The sequence below is a fragment of the Phyllostomus discolor genome, chromosome 2 (genome assembly GCF_004126475.2).
Source record: "Phyllostomus discolor isolate MPI-MPIP mPhyDis1 chromosome 2, mPhyDis1.pri.v3, whole genome shotgun sequence".
In the NCBI taxonomy this organism is placed as follows: Eukaryota; Metazoa; Chordata; class Mammalia; order Chiroptera; family Phyllostomidae; genus Phyllostomus; species Phyllostomus discolor.
The window spans coordinates 133,381,329-133,405,323 of record NC_040904.2 but is presented as its reverse complement, the minus strand read 5'-3'; the positions used below and the strand labels follow the sequence as shown (position 1 = coordinate 133,405,323).

General features: G+C 37.1%; 2 protein-coding genes across 6 annotated transcripts in view; one reads left to right on the top strand and one right to left on the bottom strand.

Annotated features, from left to right (window-relative positions):
• CEP290 (centrosomal protein 290) overlaps positions 1–7,769 on the bottom strand; it is a 104,276-nt gene extending 96,507 nt beyond the window's left edge. For 3 of the 4 annotated variants that reach the window (XM_036018597.1, XM_036018598.1, XM_036018599.1), the window contains exons 1-6: positions 7,640–7,769; positions 6,951–7,080; positions 6,733–6,810; positions 5,656–5,725; positions 5,337–5,383; positions 4,077–4,220 (exon numbers count right to left, since the gene is read on the bottom strand). In XM_036018597.1, coding sequence (XP_035874490.1) covers positions 4,077–4,220; positions 5,337–5,383; positions 5,656–5,725; positions 6,733–6,810; positions 6,951–7,052 — 441 coding nt within the window. In that variant the 5' untranslated portion in view covers positions 7,053–7,080; positions 7,640–7,769. Of the gene's footprint in view, positions 1–4,076; positions 4,221–5,336; positions 5,384–5,655; positions 5,726–6,732; positions 6,811–6,950; positions 7,081–7,639 lie in introns of those variants that run through there. The other variant, XM_028531557.2, reaches the window with a different exon arrangement.
• An 8-nt stretch (positions 7,770–7,777) lies between these two features.
• TMTC3 (transmembrane O-mannosyltransferase targeting cadherins 3) overlaps positions 7,778–23,995 on the top strand; it is a 76,289-nt gene continuing 60,071 nt past the window's right edge. Inside the window, exon 1 of one of the 2 annotated variants that reach the window (XM_028532094.2) lies at positions 7,778–8,240. The gene's annotated coding sequence lies outside the window, so the exon portion shown is untranslated. Of the gene's footprint in view, positions 8,241–17,867; positions 18,191–23,995 lie in introns of those variants that run through there. The other variant, XM_036018600.1, reaches the window with a different exon arrangement.

The window sequence follows — 23,995 nt, the reverse complement described above, 5'->3', positions numbered from 1 at the left end:
CATGAACAATGGTGTGAGACTGCCTGAGGAAGTGGGATGTGCTGAGTGGAGGGGAGCAAAGGGAAAAAAAGTAGGACAACTGTAATAGCATAATCAAAAAATATAGTTTAAAAAATAATTTCAGTTGTAATTCTTTTCTTTAGTTTCCCCTAACAGGCACATATCATAATCATTATTATGGATATTTTTCACCTATTGTCCTTTCCCAACCCTCTTATGACCTTTTACTTTTGTTTTTCCCCCTAATACATCAAGAAGACAGAATCCTAATGGCGTGCCAATTATAATATAGTTAAAATTCTATGATAATTAACCAATTACAATATATGACCTTGACTTAACCTTGGATATGGGGTAGGGAGACTATGATGGATATTATTGCATCAATAGAGAAAATATGAGTATGGACCATATATCAAATAACAATATTGAGTTCATATTATATTTCTTTAGTATGCTGATTACATAGCAATTATGTTAGAGAGTACTGCACTATTCAGGTGAAACATACTGAAATACTTAGGTATAAAGTATCATAATATCTGCAGTATTTGAATATAATGTACCATAAGATCTGTACCCAATGGCTCGGTGATAAGAATGAGGGAGAGAGAGAGATAGAGAAAGAGAGAGAAATATGTCTATGTGTACAAAGATATACAGAGTGAGAAAGCAAATGTGGCACAATGGTAACAACTGTCAAACCTATATTAAGAGCATACGGATGTTATTTTTCTTACAATCTTTATGAAGATGCGGAAGTTTTCAAAACTAAAGTTTAAAGAAAGTTTATAATAAAATGCAATATGCTATACAAATCTTAAAAGTTACCTATTATTATTATTGTTGTTGTTGTTATTATTGTATGGGAGTTAAGAAAGTCGTTTTGAATTTAAAAAGTTTAACAAACAGAGAGATGTGAAGAACTTAACATTAAAGCACTTACCACTACTGATAACCATTTTTTCCTTGGATTTTGAACATCATACTCTTGATATTTGTCCTTTCTTGAGATGTTCCTTGAAACATCTCTTCCTATTTCATTAGATATTTCTATGTCTCAGACATGGGCCTAACAAGAATTTCTGTGGCTTCAATATCTAGGCAAAATAGTTCTCATCTATCCAGTGTCTCTTGTGAAGTCTATATCCACAGATATCCTTTTTGAATATGTACATAGAGTACATGTGCAAAACTGAAATAATAATCACAAACCTAAACTCCTTGTGCCTCTTCTAAGCGTATGAATGACACTTATCCAGAGGCCCAACTCAGAAAATTAGGTGCATTCCTCTTCACCAACAACCAATCATTCAACATATCCAATTACATCTCCATCGCACAAATGTGTCTATGTCCCTAACCCCGCTCAGTCATTACTTTAATTAGTCCAACATTACACTTGCCTGAAATGCCTCCTAACTAGTCTTTGCCCCCTTCAATCCACACTCTACAAAGTAAAGTTTAAAAGCACAGAATTGATCATGATAGCCCTGTACTCAAAATTCTTCATTGGCTTCTTTTAGAAAAAAGATAAAATTCCTCAAGAACAGGCTTTTGCTTATCTCTCCAGAAGATCACACATGTTAAAATTGGAAGGTAGGATGTAGTACAGTGGTTAAGAGTACAGACTCTTAAGTAAATTTGGATTCAGATCTTGGCTTTACCACTTATTAGTTGTATAACTGTGGGCAATTACCCTTACTGTGTCTCAATTTCTTCATCTGTAGTATGGAGGAAATGCCACCTATTTCATGTAAGTATCAAGCTGGTCTAAAGGTTGTGGGTTATTGTTAAGCTGATTATCATATAAGTATCAGATGAGGAATAATCAATTAATGCATATAAAGTGTCTGGCCCATAGTAAGGACTTTTTAACTACATTACAGCCAAAATAAATAACTGCAGTTCTGCAGTTTCCTAACTACATTATACTCTCTAGGTCTTAGCAAATACTGTGCCATCTACTCAGAATGCCCTTTTTATACTAGCTGTTATGGCTCAGTGGATTGAGTGCTGGCCTGTGAACCAAAAGGTCACTGGTCTGATTCCCAGTCAAGGCACATGCCTAAGTTGTGGGCCACGGCCCCAGTTGGGGTCATGCTAAAGGGAACTGATCATTATTTCTCTCCCTCTCTTTCTCCTCCCCTTCCTCTCTTTCTAAAAGTAAATAAATAAAATCTTAAAAAAAATAGAATGCCCTTTTCTTAACCACCATGAACACGCCATTCCCTTTGCCAGGCTAACTTACTTCACGTCTCAGTTTAAAGATCACTTTCTGAAACTCGACTGATTTAGATATTACTCCCCAGAGTATCCCAAAATATTCTTATATACATTTGTATCCCTAGAGTATTATCTCCATATTACAATTGTTACTGATGATAGTAAGTATCACTGAGACAGAATATAATTAGATGCCCACTACATCTCTAGTATTTACCAAATTATCTGGCATGCTGTAAAATACTCAGTAAAACTGAATGACTGGTTACAGATAAAGAAGAAGTTGTCAAAGCAACTCCTAGCCATATTCCATTTAAAGGAAACTAGCAGCTGCAAAAGTATAAAGATAATAATCTAAAATATGAATGAAAGTGTAGTGCTGAATAGCTAAGGGTGTGTGGTATGAATAGTATAAAGCTGATTAATATATAGGCTAGCTACACAGAAAACCACACAGACGGAGATCCCCCTAAGCAGCTGAATTATTGTACAGCACAGGTTGAATCCTTTATGATTATTTAGAAATCCACAGGTCTGCTGTTTTACTGAGTCAACAAAACAGATAATGCTCTACAACACAGGTGGCAAACACAAGGCCCAAGGGCTGAATTCAGCCCTCCACCTTGTTTTATCTAGCCTTGAACCTTGTTTCTACCCAGCAGTAGCGCTAAGCTCTCACTTAACTGTTAAGGAGTAGTTACATTTATACAGTCCTAAATTACATTCAGCCCTTTGAAGGAAAATTCGAAACTGATGTGGCCCCTGGTGAAAATGAGTTTGACACCCCTGCTCTAAGAGCTTATTCCTAACCTGTAGGTGGGATTAATTGGTACTTTTTCCACCATATGACTCTTCCAAATTACACAGATAAATCAAGAATGGGAATGCTTTTTCTTACAAATCAATCTACGGTGGATTCTCTTTAAACAGAAACCCTAACAATCATTGTCTACTTAAAATTTACAACCATCTATTTCTAAGAGAACAGCAGTTCCCTTAGATAATCCTGATAAGATTATCAGGATGTAATACAACATTGACCTCCTAAGGAAGACAAAGGTAGAAAAAGCTTCTGGGTATCAGGGATAGGACAGTTACCACAACTAGACACTGAATTCTGTACTAAGTTTACTGACAGCTGACGCAAAATAAAAAACACATTATTTTCTGACACGAAATACAAATTTATCTAGAAAAAAACTGTTCCTCAAACAAAATTTAAGTGACATTGCATGACTTAATAACAAGGACTAATATAAGAGGTAATAGCAAAATATGTTTGTATAAAAGATGAAATGCCATGATTCAAAATATTCACTGATTTACAAAATACTGACATTAACTTCTTAAGAACCCATATATTACACATAAAGTGAAGTAAACCTGAAAACAAGAAATCTGATTAATCATTATTGAATACATCGTTAAAAGATTAATTTCTAAGTCTATTATAAATACAAAAAATACCTTTTCCCCAAATAAACTATGGTAAATTAAAAAAATCAAATTTTGAATACCTGTTAATTTCTTCATGCCAGTTTTCCAGAACAAGTCATCAATGTAAGTAGACCACTCTAGTCTTGAGAAAAATGTACTTCTAAACATAAAGAATTAATCTCCACATCACATTTAATGATAATTAATAAGAAGTACCTGATCCATTATATTTTAAAGATGTGATGAGAACATAAATTGTGATATCAAACCTTAGAAATGAGCATACAGCATTTTCACATATAAATACAAACATAAAAATTGATATTGTTATCAATAATTATAAAGAGCATAATCAGATGTTTTTTTCAGGTAACCTGACCAGTTAAAATTCATTGAAAAAAAATGTGTCTCACTTGTTCGTTAACTTTCTTCTCTTTCTCCAGCTCTTTTTCCATGTCCTCCAATTCTCTATCTTTTTGTTCCAATTGCTTTTCAAGTTGGCGAATTTCATCGCGTAAAAACCGGGTGTCACGTCCACCTGTAGACTGCAGTGCCATCTGGAAGTAAAAAACCAAAAGTATAAATCAAGTAATCACATTTGCAGATTCAAATGAATCAACAACAAACAAATAATTATCTTGACTTTAAATATGTATTATAATCAGCATCAGATGTTCAAAATCATGTTAGCTTAAAAAACTTTTTTTTTTAATTTTAACTTACTTAGACTTTAGTTCACAGGCTGGCAACCCCCTAAGCTTTTCCAGAGCCACCAAGAGCTATGAAGAATTGACCATCAATCACTCAAGCTCTATTATAGCTTCTGAGACAGACTAAACTGCAGTCACAGAACATAGATGATGAACTATCTAAGTTTCCCCTGAGTATCAGAGCTCTGAAACCAGGTTCCAAAGCACCTGAGCCTCCATCACAGTTACTGAACCCTGGTGCTCTTAACCTGCCATTAATCTCATACCATAGACAATTTAGACCAATGTTATTAAGAGGACTTTCTAGGATAATGGAAATGTTCTTTACATTCTCCAGTATAGTAGCCATTATCCACATGTGGCTATCGAGCACTTGAAATGTGGCTAGTGAAACTAAAGAACTGAATGTTTAGTTTTAATTATAATAAATTTAAATGTAAATAGCCAAAAGTCATTAGTGCTACTGTATTAGACAGCCTACCTACAAACTGAAGGCTTCTGTACATATCCATTCTTTCTCCCTTCTTCCTTTTAAAGTCTGATCCTTCTATATCACATTCTTTCCCACATTCTCAGGAATCTCTAATTATTCAGTTTCCTAATGATACATTCATATTTTGACTCTTGGCTTTCTCAAAAGATGTTTCTTCTACCATACCCTCTGTCACTATTCCTCAAACGCCCATGTGCCTCACTCCACCTGTTATTAGTAATCCATTGTATATCTTTCTAAACTATAGGCTCTATAAGATTATTGAATTTTTTTTTATTTTGTTCCTATTGGATACTCAATTCTTAATCGAATTTAAGGTACATGATAGGCATATAAAATATATGCTAAACAAGTAATTATGAATACAATATCATTCTTGTGGTTTCCAGCCAATAATAATTCAAAGTGAAAATAATAACTCCAAATAATAAAATTAACAATTACACCCTAGAGAATACAAAAGGACATACCTCCAGTTCATTTTCCAGTTTCATTACTTTAGTTTTTAATTGATTTTCTATTAAAAAAAAAGGTGTTTCAATTGGTCAGATTTATCAAGATTTTACATAAATTTCAATAAAATAATAAAGTTAATTCTTTTTAAAAATCCCATCATGATTATAATAAGAAGAAAAACAGTATTCTATACCAGACCCATAAGTAGGACTTAGCTTTCAAAACAAATTGCATATACAAATTTTATAGACTATATTAAAGTTAATTCTTTATTGCTTAGTAAATAAATGGAACCCACTATTTAATATCATAAACTTTTTCCAAGGTATTTACCAAATTTTGCTTGTTCTTCTCCAGCTTTATCAACTTCTTCCAAAGCTAGCTCTACTTCTTGAGCTTTCATCTAAAGATTTTAAAAAAGTGACTTTAATATGCCTTTACATTAGAAGAACTGAAAATAAGAATTTATATTTGTTCTCCCAATACTTAGTGTCTGCAGTGCCTGTCACATGGAGATAATCAGTAAATAAGACACATTATTTTCTTTCCTAAGGTTATAATTTCTAGATTCTTAACAGTTTAAAACATCTTTGTTTCCTCTTTTCCCTTCAAGTCTTATATCCAGTATTGCAACTTATCCCTTTGTAATGTTTCCCACTATCTCTTTTTTCTGTCTTTTTTTCTACTCTAATTGTCATTACTTTAGTCCATGATTTTATGTCTAATCTCCTTCATAATGTTATGTCTAAACAACTTCAGTTCCCTTCAATCTGTCCTATTAACATACCTAATTTATCTTTCCTAAGGCATATTTTTCTATCTATCAACTGTGGCTCAAAAATCTTTAATGAATACTCATTGCTGACAGCATACAATTTAAGTCCTCAACAAGGCTATCAAACTATAGATACCCACCATTTATTTCCTCTCCAAGCTGCTATAAACTTTCTACACTTCTCTCCTCAAATGTAAAAGAATATGCACATTTTCAATCTCCACCTCCAGTCTCTCTTTAACATTTTTCCACTGCCTTCTATTTACCTAAAACAACTCCCAGTCTTTGAGGTCTTCTCACATTTAACTCTCTTCCCCTTCTAACTAATCCCTTTAAATAGTTACCTGCATATTTTATTTCTACCTCAGGATTATACTAACATAATCAACACAGGACCTCCCTATGTTATTTTTAAGCATATTCATTGTTTCTCCTACACATTCTTTTAGTAACTTTAGAGCAAAAACTAGCAATGTTTTGCACACTAAAATTCTCAATCACATTTGAAGATACCTCATTTCTTGGTGATTGAGATATTACAAATTACTTTCACAGAGATTAACTCATTTGAATAACAGACATCTGAATAACTCATTTCTTTAATAGTTAAACTGTTTTTGAAATCTACTACAAACCTTCATTAATGACTGAGTAATTCTGAAAAGGTGTATCACATTTTCTTGACTTTCATTTTTCAGCTCATTTACTTCCACCTAAGTAAACAGAAAATCAACTATTTTATCACCCTTAACACAAAACATAAAAATACTTCCAGTTAAACCACTCAGTGACTCAAGGACAAATTAATCATATTTATATGTACATATCTATGTATTATTTATCAATTAAGCACCTTGGATAGGGAAACCAATAAATTATCTGCCAATTCTTCTTGACGAGGAAGGTCATCTGGGTCAACTTTTATTATTTCTTTCCAGTTTATATTAGGTGGCATCTTGAATTGTTTAACAATGCTTTACCTTCTGTAACAAAACAGGTGGGTATTAGCATTTTCAAGGTAAACAGCATTATTGTTTTTACAGTTTACACTTTTTATAGATTACATTATAACTATGGTGTTAACAAAGAACTATGGCTCCTTAACTATGTAACAGATTAGTGGGTAAAATAGCCTTCACTAAAATTATAACAGCTGAAACAAATTATCAGTTATTGTACTGTCTAAATAAACTATGACAGCTCCCTTGCTAAAACTAATCTAGGCCAGAACTAAGATTTAGTCATCTTCTCCACGCTCTTTACCCAAAGCGCACGCGAACATCTAAAGGTACCAAGCGCCGGGATGCTTGGAAAGCTGTAACGGACGCCTGATTCAGAGAATCAGGAACTGGGGGTGAGGCTGGGGGAGGGCAGAAAATAAACAACTGAGGTGAGTGCATTTGGGTCGGACTAAACAGGACTGAAGCAAGAAGGTAGATGGATTCAGGACCAAAAACTAAGGGGCGAGGAAGCTGGGCTATTGCACACGGGCCCTGAGGCTTAAAGAACCTGCGTGGAAAGAAGTTCGCTGCTCCCGCTCACCAGCATCCACCCATCAAGCCTTGCAAACGGCGGAGGCTTCTTACCCACCGCTTCCACCCCCGGCCCCGCAGGTACGCTTGACGGCTCCCCAGCGCCGTTCCAACCGGACACTAGATCCCGCCACCTGGTTCCGAGCCAGCCACAGCGACGGCGGCGGCGGCTGCTAGGCGACCATTTCCCACCCTACCGAGGCCGGAACAAGGTCCCGGATGCCAAAGGAGCCTACATTTCACGACTGTGGGTGATGCTTTACGTTTAGACTCCCCAGCCGGGTGCCTGGACTCTGTTTTAAGGAAGGGGAGAAGGCGTAGAGTTAGGACTCCGAATCCCAGGGTACGACGACTCTTGGCGGCTGTGCATCCTGGGAACTGAAGTCTCTGAGAAGTGGAGGTAGGCCTTTCCCGACATGCAATGCGGGAGGCTGCGACTGTACTGGGGCGGCAAGGCAGCTACCCAAAGCGGGAGGCGCAGTAGCTACTCAGGCGCGTCTGCGCTGCTGGCCTGAATGAGGTAGATCATGACTGCCCCTTCTGTGGCGTTGCTGGCTGGCCTGCTTTTTCTGAGTTTTCTCTAAGTCATCGCCTGGTGGAACCATTCCCAGGTGAGGTGAGACGGTCGGTCTGCGGCGGGGGAGGAATTGAGGGGTGCGGTCTCGGTTTAGAGAAGCTCCTACCATTGGGGAGTAAAGGCCAGGTCTGAGTCTGAAAGATGGGAAGACCTCACCTCCTCAGGTGTTTGCAAGTTATAGTCGGGGTGATGCTCAGTGTAAAAGGGAGGGGGAAAAAGTTTTAGGCTTTTTGGGTTCAGAATCTGCCTCCGTACCGTGGGAGCTGCGCAATCGAGATCACGATCTGGGCGCGAGGAAAGAACTGAGAAGACCTACATCCTTCGACCCCGCCCGCCTTACCTGTAACGCCTTGATCTTTGCGGATTGAAGGACTTGAAGGTTGAGGAGAGGAGTTAGCATAGAGTGAAGGCTCTATAGTGGAGGGGTTAGAGCTTGCCTGGCCACTGCTAGAGGTGGAGAGAGAAGGGGCCTCGGTATTCACCATTCCTGTTGCTGTCACTTAGTTGGTTACCGAGGCCACCGTTCTATGAAAATGCCTTCTCAGGTGTTTACAGCTCTTACTCGTGCAAGTTTTGCTCATCCCTCTGCTCTTAGCCTTTCTGGAGTATGATAGACCACTAGGTAACTTTCTCAAGAAGCTGTAGACTTGAACTCTAAATGGTATTTTCAACTGTTTGGATTAGTGCCTCTCATCTTTTTTCTTAAGCACTTTTTTTTTACTATAATTGATAAATTTCTTATTGAAAGCAAGTAATAGGTTTCTTTCCAAAACACGCGGTTGGGCAGTAGCTCAGTAGAAATAACTTAGTAAAAAATCAAAATAAATATTGATTTTTGAGATACATGTTTAAAGACATGCATCGGCTTTGTAGGGATAATAATATTTGTCTAATCCTTTACTGAAATATGTTATGCCAAATACTATTATGTTTTTTTAAACCATGCTCTACATTATATCCGCAGAACTTAAAACTGGAAATTTGTAACTTTTGACCAGTCTGCCTACCTCCCCAAAGATTTCAAGTGAGAGCATACAATATCTGTCTTTATCTGACTTATTTCACTTTGCTTAATACCCTTAGGATCCATTTATGCTAATGACAAATTTTCTTATTTTTTGTGGCTGATTAGTCATCTAATAGTCTATCGTATATATACACCACATATTCTTTTCTTTCTTTTTTGCTTTTGAGAAAGGGTGGAAGGGGAGAGTAAGAGAAGAAAAAACCCCATCAATTTGTTGTTTCACCTATTTATGCATTCATTGTTTGATGCTTGTATGTGCCCTGACTGTGGATGGAACCCACAACAGTGGTGTGTCAGGACAGTGCATATCAGGACAAGGCTGTGAGCATTTGAGCTACAATAGTCTACAATAGGAGGATGCACATAGCTATTAGAGAGTGATGGTCATTTCTTTCTGATATATACCCAGAAGCGGAATTAGGTATAATATGGTAGTTCTGTTTTTAATTTTTCAAAGAACCTCCATACTGTTTTCCATAGTGACTATACCAGTTTAGTTTCCCACCAACAGTACATATCCTCCCAACACTTGTCTCTTGTTTTTTGATAACAGCCATTCTAATAGGTGTAAGGTGATAGTTCATTGTGGTTTTGATTTGCATTTGTTTCCCTGATGATTTGTGATGAACAGCTTTTCATTTACTGGACGGCCATTTGTGTCTTGGGAAAAAATTCCTCTGGCCAATTTTAGTTAGGTTATTTGTTGTGTGTAGTGGGTCCTTCCTTCCCTCCCTCCCTCCATCCCTCCCTTCCTTCCTTCCTTTTGCTGTTAAGTGTGTGAGTTCTTTATATAGTTTGGGTATTAGCCCATTATCATAAATATTTGTAAATTTTTCTCCTATTTTATAGGTTTTGTTTTCATTTTGTTGACAGTTTCCCTTTGCTGTGCAGAAGTTTTTTAGTTTGACATAGACCCACTTATATTGGCTTTTGTTACCTTTGCTTTTGGTTTTAAATCCAAAAAAATTATTGCTAAGACTGATGTCAAGGGGTTAATACATGTTTTCTTCTAGGAGTTGTATGATTCAGGATTTATGTTCAGGTCTTTAATTCATTTTGAATTGATTGTTGTTAGTGTAAGATAGTGGTCCAGTTTGCATTCTTCTGCATGTGGCTCTCCAGTTTTCCCAATACCATTTATTAAAGAGATAGTCTTCTCAGTGTATGTTCTTGGTCCTTTAGTCTACTTTGGGACTCTCTATTCTGTTTCATTGATCTGTGTGTGTGTTTTTGTACCAATACCATATTGATCTGCTTACCATAGTTTTGTCATTAAATCTTGATAGCAGTCCATGAATAGGAGCTTACATTGTCCTCATTTTTCAACTAAGTTAAGAAACTGAGACTTGGAGTGGTTAAGTACTCTGCTCCAACTTAAATAATGTGCTTGAACACAGATCTTTCTGGCTGGAAGACCTGTTTGTGACTGCTGCACAGCCTCATCAGGCATGCTGAACCAATATTCATTAAGTATGTGTACTTCGATCTTGCAATGTGTGTTAAATATTTTATATTCTGATATATAACTTTGTTTAGTCAAGATGTTGAATTAAATATTCTTCATGTTCAGTGATTTTAATTAATAGTTTAACAGAAAATAAGAATAAAATGTTTCTTGAGCACATATAATGCCATTTAATATGGTGAAAACTGTGTTTTCATTGTAGAAATCTTATTTCTACTGCAGCATCTGATTTTTCTTGTTTTTAAAAATTACTGTGACTATTATTTCCTATTCTTTTACTAGTTTTATTTTGTCTTTATTAGCCTTTTCTATCCTCTACTTTCCTCACTCTATTGTTCTTATTTATATTCCCAATGACTCAAGGTCCCTAATGGTAAGTTTTATTCTCATTTATCAAAAGTGAAAACAGGTTCAGAGAAACTAAGTAATTTCCTAATAATTAAGGAACCTAAGATTGCAACCCATAGCTCATTTACAGTCCTGACTAAAATGTAAAAACTTGCTTATATTTTATTATTTTACACATTCTAAAACTATTTTTGAGCTTGAAATGAGTTAGCTGTGGTCTATCAGGGGTGTCTAACCTTTTGGCATCTCTGGGCCACACTGGAAGAAGTGTCTTGGACCACATATTAAATACATCATGACAGGCAATCACAAAAGAATCTCACAGTGTTTTAAATAAATTTACAATTTTGTAAATTTACGATTGGACCACATTCATAGCCATCCTGGGCTGCAGGTTAGACACCCCTGGCTAGGTCCTAATACGTTGTAGTATATTTGTAACTAACTCTGAATCAAGAAATTTAACTCAAATTCTAGTGCAGTCACTCACTATAATTTTGAGGAAAATTGCTATCACTCACCATTATTTTCCATTAAATTTTCTGCATTAGTCAATTTTCACCAAAAGAAGGGATTTATGTAACAATTTTATAAGTGGCTTAATTACAGGAACACTTGCCTGGACCTGCCTTCTTTCCTCTCTGGTTTTGTAAGCAGTTTTATCTGACCAAAACCTTCACAAGAAAGATTTGCCTTTTGTAATTGCTACTACCTCTGTTTTCTGTATCAACCAACCTATGTTCCTTAGATGTTACTCCCTTGCCATTTTGCTGCCTTATCAAGAAAATGAGTTATAGCTTACTTTTCCAGCTTCTAAAATAATGCAAGGCCATAAGAAAGGTAGTATTCACTGTGTGTAGTAAATGTTTTGTTTTGCCTTGTTCTCATGGAGAGGAATCAGAGTGCAGCAAGCCAGTACTTGTCTTCTCTCAACTGGAAGAAACTGGAAAGATTGGTAGGAGTTAGTGTGAATGCAGACTTTGCAAACTTAGCTGGCCAGAGTTTTATGAACTGTAAAATAGTCATAAAATATAGTTGATTATCCTTATCAAAAAAGGTATACTCATGAAATTATTGAAATGAGAGGACTTTCCTTTTCAGGCTAAATTTTCCCAGATTTACATAAGATTTTCTACAGGTTTATTATTTTTCTAAAATCATACTGTTTTATTATTAGAAAAAGTGAACAATTAGTACAGTTTTTTGAAGGAATCATGTTGTTTTGTATGTCTATATGTAGCTCACAAGTGGTCTTCATTTGTAGTTGAGTTTTCTGCACATACATAGTGGCATCCTGTTTTTGTAAGCAGACATAAATCAACCATTTCATTCACTCAGACCATACACATCTGTGTCAATATGCTTGTGTGCCTAGAAAAAGAACTTAAAGTTCCCTGCCTTAGTCTGTTCATGCTGCTTTTAACATAGCACTCGAGATTTATAAACAACAGGAATTTATTTCTCATAGTTTTGAAGGCTGGTTAAGTCCAAAATCAAAGCAGCAGCAGATTCAGCGGTGAGGACCTACTTCCTTGTTCATGCCTGGGTGGGGGCTGAGGGGGTCTTTTCTCTGTGTCCTGGCAAGGCAGAGGAGGCAAGGGATCTCTTTTATAAAGACAGTGATTCTGCTAATACGGGCCTTACCCTCATGTTGTAATCACCTCCTAAAGGTCCCACTTCCAAATATCATCGTATTGGGCATTAGGATTAACCTAAATTTGGTGGGGGAGGACACCAACATCTAGTCTACAGCATTCCCACAACTAACGTTTAACATTAATGCGTTATAGTGTTACAGTAATGGGTTATATTATTACAGTAATGGCCTTTAGTACATCATGCCTCCTTTTCTGCTTATGCCCTATAACACTCTCTTTCCCTCTAACCTCTCCACAACTGAGCTTATGACTTGCATGAGAACTAGCTCTCTCTCCCTTGGAGAATCTTCAAAAATTCTATTATTTTGGCCTATTTATAACATCTCCCACATTGATTCTGGGTTTACCTTGCTTGATTGATAGTTAAAAAATGCAGTAAGCAGTGAGTTGAAAAGAGCTTGTGCTCTGGGCATGCTGCCCTGCTTTCCTAGAATCACCATTTAAAGAAGTTCAGGCTAACCTACTAGAGGATATGACCACAAGTAGCTGAAATTAGCTTTCTAAGCTAAGACCCCCTACCCTTTAGGTGCCTAGCCTTAATCAAGCAGGCTATCCATATGCACGAATGACCCCGGGCACAAGCAGCATAAGAAATGTGTGTGTATGTATATCAAATAAAGACATTTATATGAAGTAATGGAGTTACAGATTTATGGGTCTCATAATTCTAAAATTCATGGAGTAGGCTAGAAACTCTCCAGGAGGACCTCATGCTACAGTTATGAGGTGGAATTTTTTCCCAGGGTAGGTAATTTCAGTTTTGCTCTTAAGGTAATTCAGCTGATTAGATGAGGACCATCCACATTATGGAGTATATAATCTCCTTCACTTAAAATCATATAATTGTAGAAGTTAACCCCATCTACAAAATGCCTTCATAGCAACTCCTAGGTTAGTGTTAGAATGCTAGTACTACTACTATAGCCTAATCAAGTTGACATATCTAACTAACCATAGTAGTAACCATCATGAATAATACATATTTTTCGAGGCCATTCACTCAGTAAAGATGAGCACCTCATTGATAAACCCACTTGGTCCTTTTTTTTTTTCAATCCTCACCAAAGGATGTGCCTATTGATTTTAGAGAGAAGAGAAGAGGGGAAGTGGGGAGAAACATAAATCATTAAGCTCCCCCTGACCGGGGACTGAACCCTCAGCCTAGGCATGTGCCGTGACTGGGAATTAAACCTACAACTTGCCCTGGCAGGCGTAGCTCAGTGGATTGAGCATGGGCTGCTAACCAAAGCATCACAGGTTCGATTCCCAGTCAGCGCACATGCCTGGGTTGCAGGCTACAGCCCCCAGCAACCGCACATTGATGTTTCTCTCTCTCTCTTTCTCCCTCCCTTCCCTCTCTAAAAATAAATAAAATCTTTTAAAGAAAAAACAACACTACAATTCTTTGGTTTATGAAATGATGTTTCAACCAACCGAGCCACACTGGCCAGGGCCACTTGGTATTTCTGAAACCCCTCATCTGTACCAAGTTTATAAAGGGCCAAGATAATTTTAAAAGATTGCCCAAGAAAGCTCATTAATGAGAGAAAGGGAGAGAGCTAATTCTAGTGCATGCTTGTGAGCTCAGTTGTGGATTCATCTGAGGTTCTGCCCCAAAAAAGCCACCTGTTGGAGGTAGGGTGGGGTTGCAAACCCTAATGAAAGAAGATGAAATAGAGATGAAAGTGTGGCAGGTGGGCACAAGTAACCAGGTTCTAGATGATCACAAACAATGAATTGAACCAAGCACACAGAGAGTTTATAGCAGAAAGAGAGCAGATTTATTAAGCAATAGTACACTCCACAGAACATGGGAGCAGGCCAACCCCAAGCAGAGATTGACCCTCAGTAGCTGGGGGGATCCTTTTCTTATAGGGTAGATATTTCCTGGCTAGCTTTGGTGGGGTTTTATTGCGCATGCACAAGTGATTATATTACTTTAAAACTACTGCGCATGCGGTCTCCCATGATTTTCCTTGATTGCCCACTGTGGGAGAGGGTCTCACAATGCTCATTTGTTATAATGCTACTATAACAAAGCAAGGGTTATGTAGCATCTTCTGCACAGGTACAGTCATGATTCACCATAATTCAGCACTTTTTCAGAGGCTGGGACAACCAAGCCAGGGTCTCTGTCCTGTATCTTTGTCCTTTGTCCCAGCCCTGGGGTACCTCTGGAATTTGCTCATTCCTGAGGAACCAGTCTTAGAACAGGGTGTATCTCTTCTGTATCAATGTCCTTTGTCTTAGTCTGGGCCCTCCAGAGCTTCCACACTCCTGACTATCTTCTCAAAAGGAACTTTGGGTAACATCCCAATGGTGTGGGATTTTTGTCCCCAAAGAATCCTCTAACACTTATGAGAGTCTCATTGTTAAGTAAGTGGTTAAACAAGCTCTTTTGCTTTTCTTTCTTTTTTCTCTCTCTATTCTGCTTTACCTCTACAGTATTCAAAAATTATTTTTAACATGAATCTAAGGTACTATCTCTGGTACTATGAAGTACCTTTGGGTTTAAATAAAAGAGAAGAATAAACCGCATTCCCTATTCCATGACAACAGGCTTCTCTTTTACAGTGAGCCCAAGCCTGGGGTAAAGGACAATCCCCAAAATTAAGTGAGGTTTAAAGGTTTGATTATTATGTTGGAATTGAACATTCCAATTACTTAGTGAAACTTTTACAACTGAAACTGACTGCATAACTTTTTATTACCTAACTATTCAGAAATCATATTTGTTCTAGTATTTTAAAGTAACATTTTATATCCTTGTGTTTTTTAAGTCTTTAAATTCAGCCTAAAAATATTATTTATAAAGTATCATGTCACTTTTTTAAAATAACTCCAACTGAAAGAACAAAATGGGCACAGAGAGAAACAACCATGTGAGGACACAAGGAGAATGCAGCCAATTCCTAATCAAGAAGACTGGACTCAGAAAAAAACAATTTGCCAACACCTTGATGTTAAACTTCTAGCCTCTGTGAGAAGTATATTTCTGTTACATTTAAGCCAGCCAGTCTGTAGTATTTTGTTAATAGTAGTCCTAGCAAACTAATACACCATACATTCCTATTAGTAAATTTGTAATTTCCCTGATTGAATTTTGGTGGCATATTATAACTTTTCTCTGTTGTACTGAAAATATGAGACCTCCTGATGATTTGATGAGCCTTTCTCTTACTCTAACTTGCTTTTGTATTTGTAATATGCCAAAACTAAGTGCTTGGGTATTCTCCTTTTCTGTGAGTGTGATGTGCTTCACTTAGTTGCATTTCTCTCTTTTCTAGACATTTTGAATACCTTTCCTAAAACTGAAATGAGAATCTCAATAAGTGAATATTTTTTTTAAAAAGCACCAAATGCTCTTAATCAGCTACATTTAAAACTTGGTTAAATTGCCTTAATTTAAAACTGTATTTGTAGTTCTAATGTATTCATTTTACTCAATGAATAAATGCCATGTTTAACATACAAAATCTTCTCAATACTTAAACTTTTAGAAAGCCGGTATATTAAAATGAAAAAAAAAAAAAAACAATAAAGCCAGTAGATTAAATTTAACACTTTTACAACTCAAGTTCTGTAAAAATTCTAATACTTTTGTATACTTGGCTACATTCTTTTACTTTTATTTTTAAGAGAATTTATATGAGTCAAACTAACAACATATGCTGTGGAGGAAGCAAGAACTCAAATGTTCTGGAGAATAACTGTTTTGCAGACTTTTTTATGCATTTGAAGTTGAGGGAGGAGGAAATGGAAGGAAAATTACTGGGAGGTGAGAGAAAGCAAGGTGGGATTGGGTTACAAGATAGTTAACAAGATCAGGAGCACCCTTGAGGGTGATATTCAAAGGGGTGTTAACCTGGATGTACTGAAACAATGGATGGGGCTTGCTTAAAGCAAAGGTAAACCTTTTTACTAAAAAATTACATGCCTGGGGCATTACTACCCTCCATGACCTGCTCATTTAAGAATTTATGATCAGATCACCCAGTGAAGTTACTTCCCATAGAACCCCATTTTTTTTGTCCACAGTTCCTCTTTTTGTTCATAAATCAATTCAAAGGATGCATTGATGACCAACCTTTTGGCCAGAGAATGTGGTCTCACAGTGCTAAGGAAGGCTTATTCCTAGGAAGTCTCAGTATCCACACTGTCTTGTTAACCAGTGGGGATGTTGCAATACTGTAACTATGGCATCTAAGTTGAGGTCAGATCTTCCTAAAATGGGAAGAACAGATAAATGGAACACAGTCAGGTATTGTGGACTTTATTGCGAAAAAGACACTCTGGATTATTTCTATCCTGTGAACTATTATGCTCGTAAGTTTTTCCATCTGTGTCATTGTTCTAGTATTACATTTATATAAGCTATAAAAAGATTATAATTGATACAGAGAGATCTGATCAGATCACTAGGGAGTAGTAGGAAGGGGCTGTAGGAGGAGGTTGCCCAAGAGTATGGTAAATAGCCTAGGACGGGACTGGCTGAGAAGTTGAATGCCTCCAGAGCCCATGGAATTATGGGGGAGAAGATTGGAAATGAAAGAAGTACTCTGGTTCTCAGGCTCTTCCTCCTCCAGGATGCCTGGATGATGATGCTGCAGCTGCCTGCATTTCCCAACATATGTTATTTTGTATTGGAAAGAATTCTAGGCACAGCCTAGGATCAGGCTGTCCTGGCAGAGGGTGGCAGGGTTATTCTTTGGGTGTTCTGGAGGGAACAGGCTTTGAAGCAGAAGCCTGCCATTCTTCTAAAACTGTGTACCTTTTGTATATTACATTTAATTTTTAAACTAACCCTGTAGAAATAAGATGACTAAAAACTAACAGAGAGAAATGATAGAAGTACTGAGGTGTTAAAAGTTTAGCCTTAATTGATAGGTTTAAGACAGTCAGGGGTGTCTAAACTTTGGTGCGTCTGGGCCACACATTAAATAGACAAACACTAAAGAAAACTGATGAGCAAAAAAAAAGAATTTAAATAAATTTGCAGTTTTGTATTGTGCCACATTTATAACCATCCTTGGACGTGTGTGCGGTTTAGACAATGGGGTTGGACACCCCACTGGGTTGGAATGATTAAACCTGTGACTTGACAGGCTTAAGTAACTTTTGAATAAAGTTACTTAAAGTTGCTTTTGAATAAAGACTTGTTTCCTTTATCACCAAACCTTTGCCTCTGGAATTTTGCCACAGGATGGCATCAGGCAGCAGGATCCCAATAGCCATTCAGTAACGTTATCAGTTTTCTTATGCGTGTGCAGTAATCATAATCATTTGGATTGTGTAGAAAAACTCAAAGAACAATTACAACTATTATGCTTAATATCATTAGCACACAGATAAAGACAAAATGGATTCTGTATTCAGTACCAGTCCATAAGTGTACAGGCCTTGTTGATGTCTTGGGATAGCTGTCTCCTTCTGATGTCAGCAGCTTCTCGTCCTAGAGGAGTGTTTGATGACTGTTGTAGGTCAAGGTGAGTGTCTAGATGTCCATTTGTGGTTAGGCGCCTTTTTTTTTTATGAGAAATGTGAATCAATTAACCCCTTTAAGTATATCTGCACATGAATTAGTTAACACCTGGTAAGTTCCCTTCCAAGGAGGTTGGAAGTAGTCTTTTATTTGATGTCTCTTCTAGTATACCAGAGAATTTCAACCAGTGTGCTACAAGAGGTACTGTGGTGTGCCTCAAGAATTTTTTAAACATGTAATTCTTAACTATTGAGTGAGGGGCAATGACCTCTTTTCCCTTAGGTTGTCAAATAAAAAAATATCAACAGCCAACACAATGATAGCTGTCCAGTGTGAATTAACCAAAAGTATACCTAATTTTTTGGTGTGCTGCAGAATTTTAGTAATTAGTTTATGTGTGCAATGAGATGAAGAAGGTTGAGAATTCCTGCAGTAGACAAAATCTCCTGGTCATAACCCATGGTCTTTGAAGTCTCTGTATCTCTCGGAGCACACTATAAAATGAATCAATTACTGATTTATCCATTTCTTTTACCTGGTTAATAAGTCCTTGACAGTAAAGCAGAGTGCCTTCTCTGAATGAGATTGGTTCATATGCTGTTTCATCCAGATGCATGGGGTGATCAGTGACTATTTCATAAGAAGAAAGGCTGTTTACAAGAAGGGGTAGATCTCAGATTGAGGAGCACTATGCGGAGAGCTTTTGGCCAAGGGAGATTAAAAGCTCCTGAAAATTTAACTAGTTGAGTTTTAATTATACCATTTGTGTGGGAATGACAGGCACAATGAAAATGCTATAGAAGAGGCAAAATTGTTACAAATTGATTGTATTATTTGCCCAGTAAAATGAGTTCCTCTGTTGTAAGTCAAAGGGAATTTCTCAACTGGGAATTAATTCTTCCAATAAAAATTTACCTACCTTTAAGGCTGTTGATTTCCTGTAAGGAAGTGCTGTAACACATTATTTGTGTCCTTGAGATGGTGGCATTTGGATAAAATCCAATTGCCATACTTCAAATGGACCTAAATGGAGTGGCAATGTCCCTGGGATCCATGTAGTGATTTTCTAAAGTTTTATTTGGGACAGATAGAACAGCTGCTATGTATTTTATGAGCTGCATAGAATGTCCTGGAACTTTGATAATTGCTAGAATTTAGGTAATTGTCTTGGTAGCTTTATGGTATCTAATAATTCTGCAACCTGCTTTCCATTCTTGATATAGACTGCCCTCAGAAAGTTAAGAAGCTTCTCTTTGCTTCCATGACATTCCAAAGTCATGAGCAACACCAAAGGGATGATAACTATCAGAGTAAATATTGTTTGATCTTTGGCCAACTGACAAGCTCTGGTTAGGGTAATTAATTTAGTTTGCTGGACATGTCTTATATCAGTTAAATAATAAGTTCCAGTTACATCGGCCATGGAAGTTGCTGCATGTCTAGCTTGGTAATGTCCATTTGTTTTTGAGATAAGATCCATCTATAAACCAAATTAAGTCAGCATTATTAATTGGAGATTCCTGTAATCATTGCTAGGAACAAGAAAGTGGTCATAAATAAAGTGAAATTGGGGGTGTCTTCATCCTATAAAGAGGGAAGAAAGTTGGTGGGTTAGTAAGGCTGTTACATCAAGCTAAAATATGAGGCAGAGAAAGCATGAGTATTTAATAAGAAGCCAGTCAACTGACTGAGTAGTGCGGAGTATGGTAAGAGTTTAGCAAAGATTTGACGGGTTAAGGATCATAAATGGTTGAAGGAGAACCCATAAATATATTTTATGTTTCTACATATTTCATGGCTGTAGCAGAGATGGCCCTCCTACAGGGAGGAAGCTCTTTCTCTAATTGTTGGCTATAATATCCTTGATGATCTGGACATCTTGACATCCTGGAGGTCTTTGATGATCTCCGTGTTTCCACATTAGAACTCCTAAAGCATTTATGTTCAGGTGTGAAAAGGAAGGGAATTTTATAATTAGTGTCCCAAAGGGGGAGCCTTAGAAAGTTTTTCATTTAAAGCTTCTAGCTTGTTTCTCTCCAGGGTTCCATTGGATTGGATCAGGTCCATCTGAATTTAATAAGGCATAGAGTGGTTGGGCCATTAACAAAAAATGTGGAACTCAGTTACAAAAGTATCCAGTCAACCCTATGAAACCTCCAAGCTACTTCTTAGTTCTTGGAAGGGGAAAGAGTAAGATTCCTCTGAGTCTTTTAGGGTTAATTATTAGCCCATCTTTAGATTAGAAAGATGGCCAAAGTGTTTTACTTGGGGCAAACACAATTGAAGCTTGTCCTTGGACACCTTATGTCCTTATTAGTTAACTATTGTAATATGTTAAATTGTGTTCTTTGGGGAGTCTAGTAATATCCTAGAACATAAAAGTAAATAATCTATATTGGATTAGAGTGTAATCTTGAAGAAAATAAACATCATTTAAGTCAGCTCTTAGTATTTGAGAAATTGGCGGGACTCTTTGTATATTCCTGGGGTATTACAGTCCAGATAAATTGGCAAAATTCCCAGGTGAAGTTAAAGAAATACTGAGTGTCATAGGTTTCTTTACCAGAAAAGTAAGAGAATTGTAGGGGCTCGTATGTGGAATTATAAGCCTTCCTTTTAAGTGATCTTGTATAATGTGCTTGCTTCCAACTCTAGCACATCAGGTCTTAAAGGATATTGGCATGTATTAGGTGGAGGCAAAGAATTGTCAGTAGTTATTTTGATAGCAGTGACTGATGTGATCTTACCAATATGTGTACTGGAAAGAGCCCAGAGCTCCATAGAACATTCTTCAGCAAATGTTCAGTTTTAAGATTAGTTTTCTCTTTAGGAGGTTCCTTTAAATCATGATTTTCTCAGTTGGTTCAGCATCTGATTTATTTAGTTCTAAATACATTCTACCTTTATGAGAAAAGGATATGTAAGTGTCATGGGTTTCAAGAAAGTCTCTCCTTGTTGGGTGGATTGAGTCAGATTTGACTAGCAAAAATATATTGCCCTGTAACATGCCGTAGTTGAAAGAGAATTGGTTCTGATTTTTAAAATGAGCATTGGCTGATTGGATATCCCTACAATTTGTACAGAAGTTTTACTCTGAGGGAGAGGGCAACTAATTGGGTAGGGTTAAGAATAGATGAAGTAGTTCCAGTATCTAGTTTCCCCATTTATGGTGTAACAAAACACAGGTGCACCTGCCTGTCAATACTGAAAGTCAATACTTGAGAGACAGGTGCTGATGTAAAGGAATGTGGTTTATTCAGATGCCAGTCATTTGGAAGATGGGGAACTCATCTCAAAGTCCATCTCTACATATCAATGCAAACAAAGGTTTTTATAAGGAGAGAGAGAGAAAGCAGAACAAAGCAATCAAGGGGAAGAGATTGAAAGGTTCTCTATGTGCAGATGAGCACAGTCCATTCCCATAAGGCAAGTGATAGTCCAGTGTGTATCATCCTGGCTTTATGTTTGGAGTTCAGCAAATCTCCCGGACCTGCAACTGCTGGAGATCAAGAGTCTGTATCTTTTGAAGTTAGTTACTAGGATTCTTATACACACTGTTTGTTTACAAGCTACCTATTAGTAACAGTCAGCATATACAAAAACAGTATCAAAAGGATATTGTGGGGTATATTACAGTTTACCAATGTTACAATGGTAATTTCAATTTCTCCTAAAGCATTGGTAAGAAGAAGGGGAAATAAATGTCTTCTCACAATCTTCAGAGCAGCCCTATGCTTGCACCTGTCTTCTTTTTTTTCTAAATCCCATTTCAGTTCTTTACAGTCCTTTTTAAGAGGGCCTTTTATAGTAAAAGCAGACCCCCTTTTTGCCTTATTGAAAAGGTCTTCCAGGAAGTCTGACCTGATTGCTTAGTTGTTGGAGCTGTAAATTTATAATTTTAGTAGCTTGATCCTTTTCTTCCTTTTGAATAGTGTACATAATTGATCAGCCAGAGTTGCTAGTTTATCCCCATTTGTGGTCAGCCAATTAATTCATGTTGTTTAATCAGAGTTGCAGTCTCATATAACCCTTTCCGAAATGCCAAATTGAGCATTGGATCGTTTTGATAATACTTAGAACTGGCTATAATCCTGAATATTGTTTGAAAGTTTTTTCCAAAATGTTTTAAGAAAGCAAGTATGGTTTCATGAAATTTTTGTCTACATTGCTAGATTTTCTTCCCCAGTCTGTTTCTCTTTGTTTTAAAAAATTCTCTATAGTTTTCCAGCAGACCTCTCCTAGCCATTCTACTGCTTTGCTCTCAGAAACCAATAGGTGCATTAGTTAGAACACATAGAAATAACCAAGATCATGTATTTTAGCTATTCAGTCGTATTTTTTTGTGAACCCAACAGGGTCTTAGAAAATCTTGAGTTAGATTCCTTTATTCTGCTTTCATCCAAGCAGGGTAAATTATTGCTGGTTCCCCTTGACCTGAGATTGACTTTTCTCTAAAGGGGGCTGCCAGAATTTCTGGTTCTTCTAGCCTATCCTAATTTGGCTTTCTTGGGTTTCCCCTAAGTCAGTAGAGGGTGGCAGTGGAGAGGAGGAGAAAGGGAGGGCAAGCCCTGAGAAAGGAGCTCAGAAAGTAGTGGGGCAGTGGAGGAAAGGAGAAAATGGGGTATTGGCATTGAGCAGTTTTGGAAGCCTTCAGTTCCAAGACAGTCTCTAGAAATTTCGTATGTACTTTCCAAAGAGAGGAAATTTTATCAGAGAGTTCAGAGATAGTATTTAAAATTTTATTGGTAACTTCCTTAAGAGAAGAAAGTTCATCTGCTCCTTTTAGAAGCTTCTGTGTTCCAATCAAAATAAGCATTCCATTCATTCAGTTCAATTTTAGAACATGCTTTTTCCAACTGAGCACACAAAAATAATTTAGCGGTATCAAAAGAGCCCCATTTTGGCCATCTTAAACTGATCTCATTTTTAGTTAAATCTCCCCATTTCTGTAGATACTCACAAGTTAAGGTTCCATACTTATTGTACATAAAACTTGTTCCAGTACTAAAGAATGCTGGCTGTTGTGGGTCTCTCTGGTCCCAGAAGCATGATTTCCCATGTTAATTTTAATTTTTCTTTTGAGCCAAATATAAAAGCCTAAATTAAAAGAAGTCATGTAAAAACAGTTCAAATAAAGTCAGGAACCACTCCCTAAAGCTGGCAGGTTCCCCATTCTGAGAAAAGACTCACCCAAGCTCACTGGTTGGGAAGGTGGAAGCTGGTGAAGTACAGTGGGCTCCTGCTGCCACCTAGCACCGGATCCGGGTGTGAGAGGTCGTCCTGGGTGGGCTTCTTCAGATTCCTGCCCCACTACTTCAAGTAAATGTCAACATAAGAATGTGTAGCCTGTAGAGACATTTTATAAAAATTTATTTGTGCCAGGGACTGGACACAAACAAGGAAGGAAGACCTCAACAGACTTACATAAATGCTTCAGGGAATAACAGTTTGCAGCTTCTTTTTGTACATTTGAGATTGAGGAGAGAATGTAAGGAAGTGGGAGAAAGCACAAGTTGGAAATAGATTACAAAATAGTTTAGATTATGTGCTTTCTTGAGGGTGATTACCCTTTATTACCAAGATTTGTTCAGGCAGTTGCAACTTCTGTGTCATTTTAGCATGTTTGAGAAGGAGCTGAGGCAAATAAGTATCTGTTGAGTCTCTCCAGTCTTTAAACAAGCACCACCAACTTTTTTGTTTTTTGTTTTGTTTTGATAAATGTATAACTACAAATTCATACCATTTAGAGATAGTAAATTATTTCTAGATTCAAGAGAAGCCCTTACAGAGCTCTCCCTCTCGGAGCATG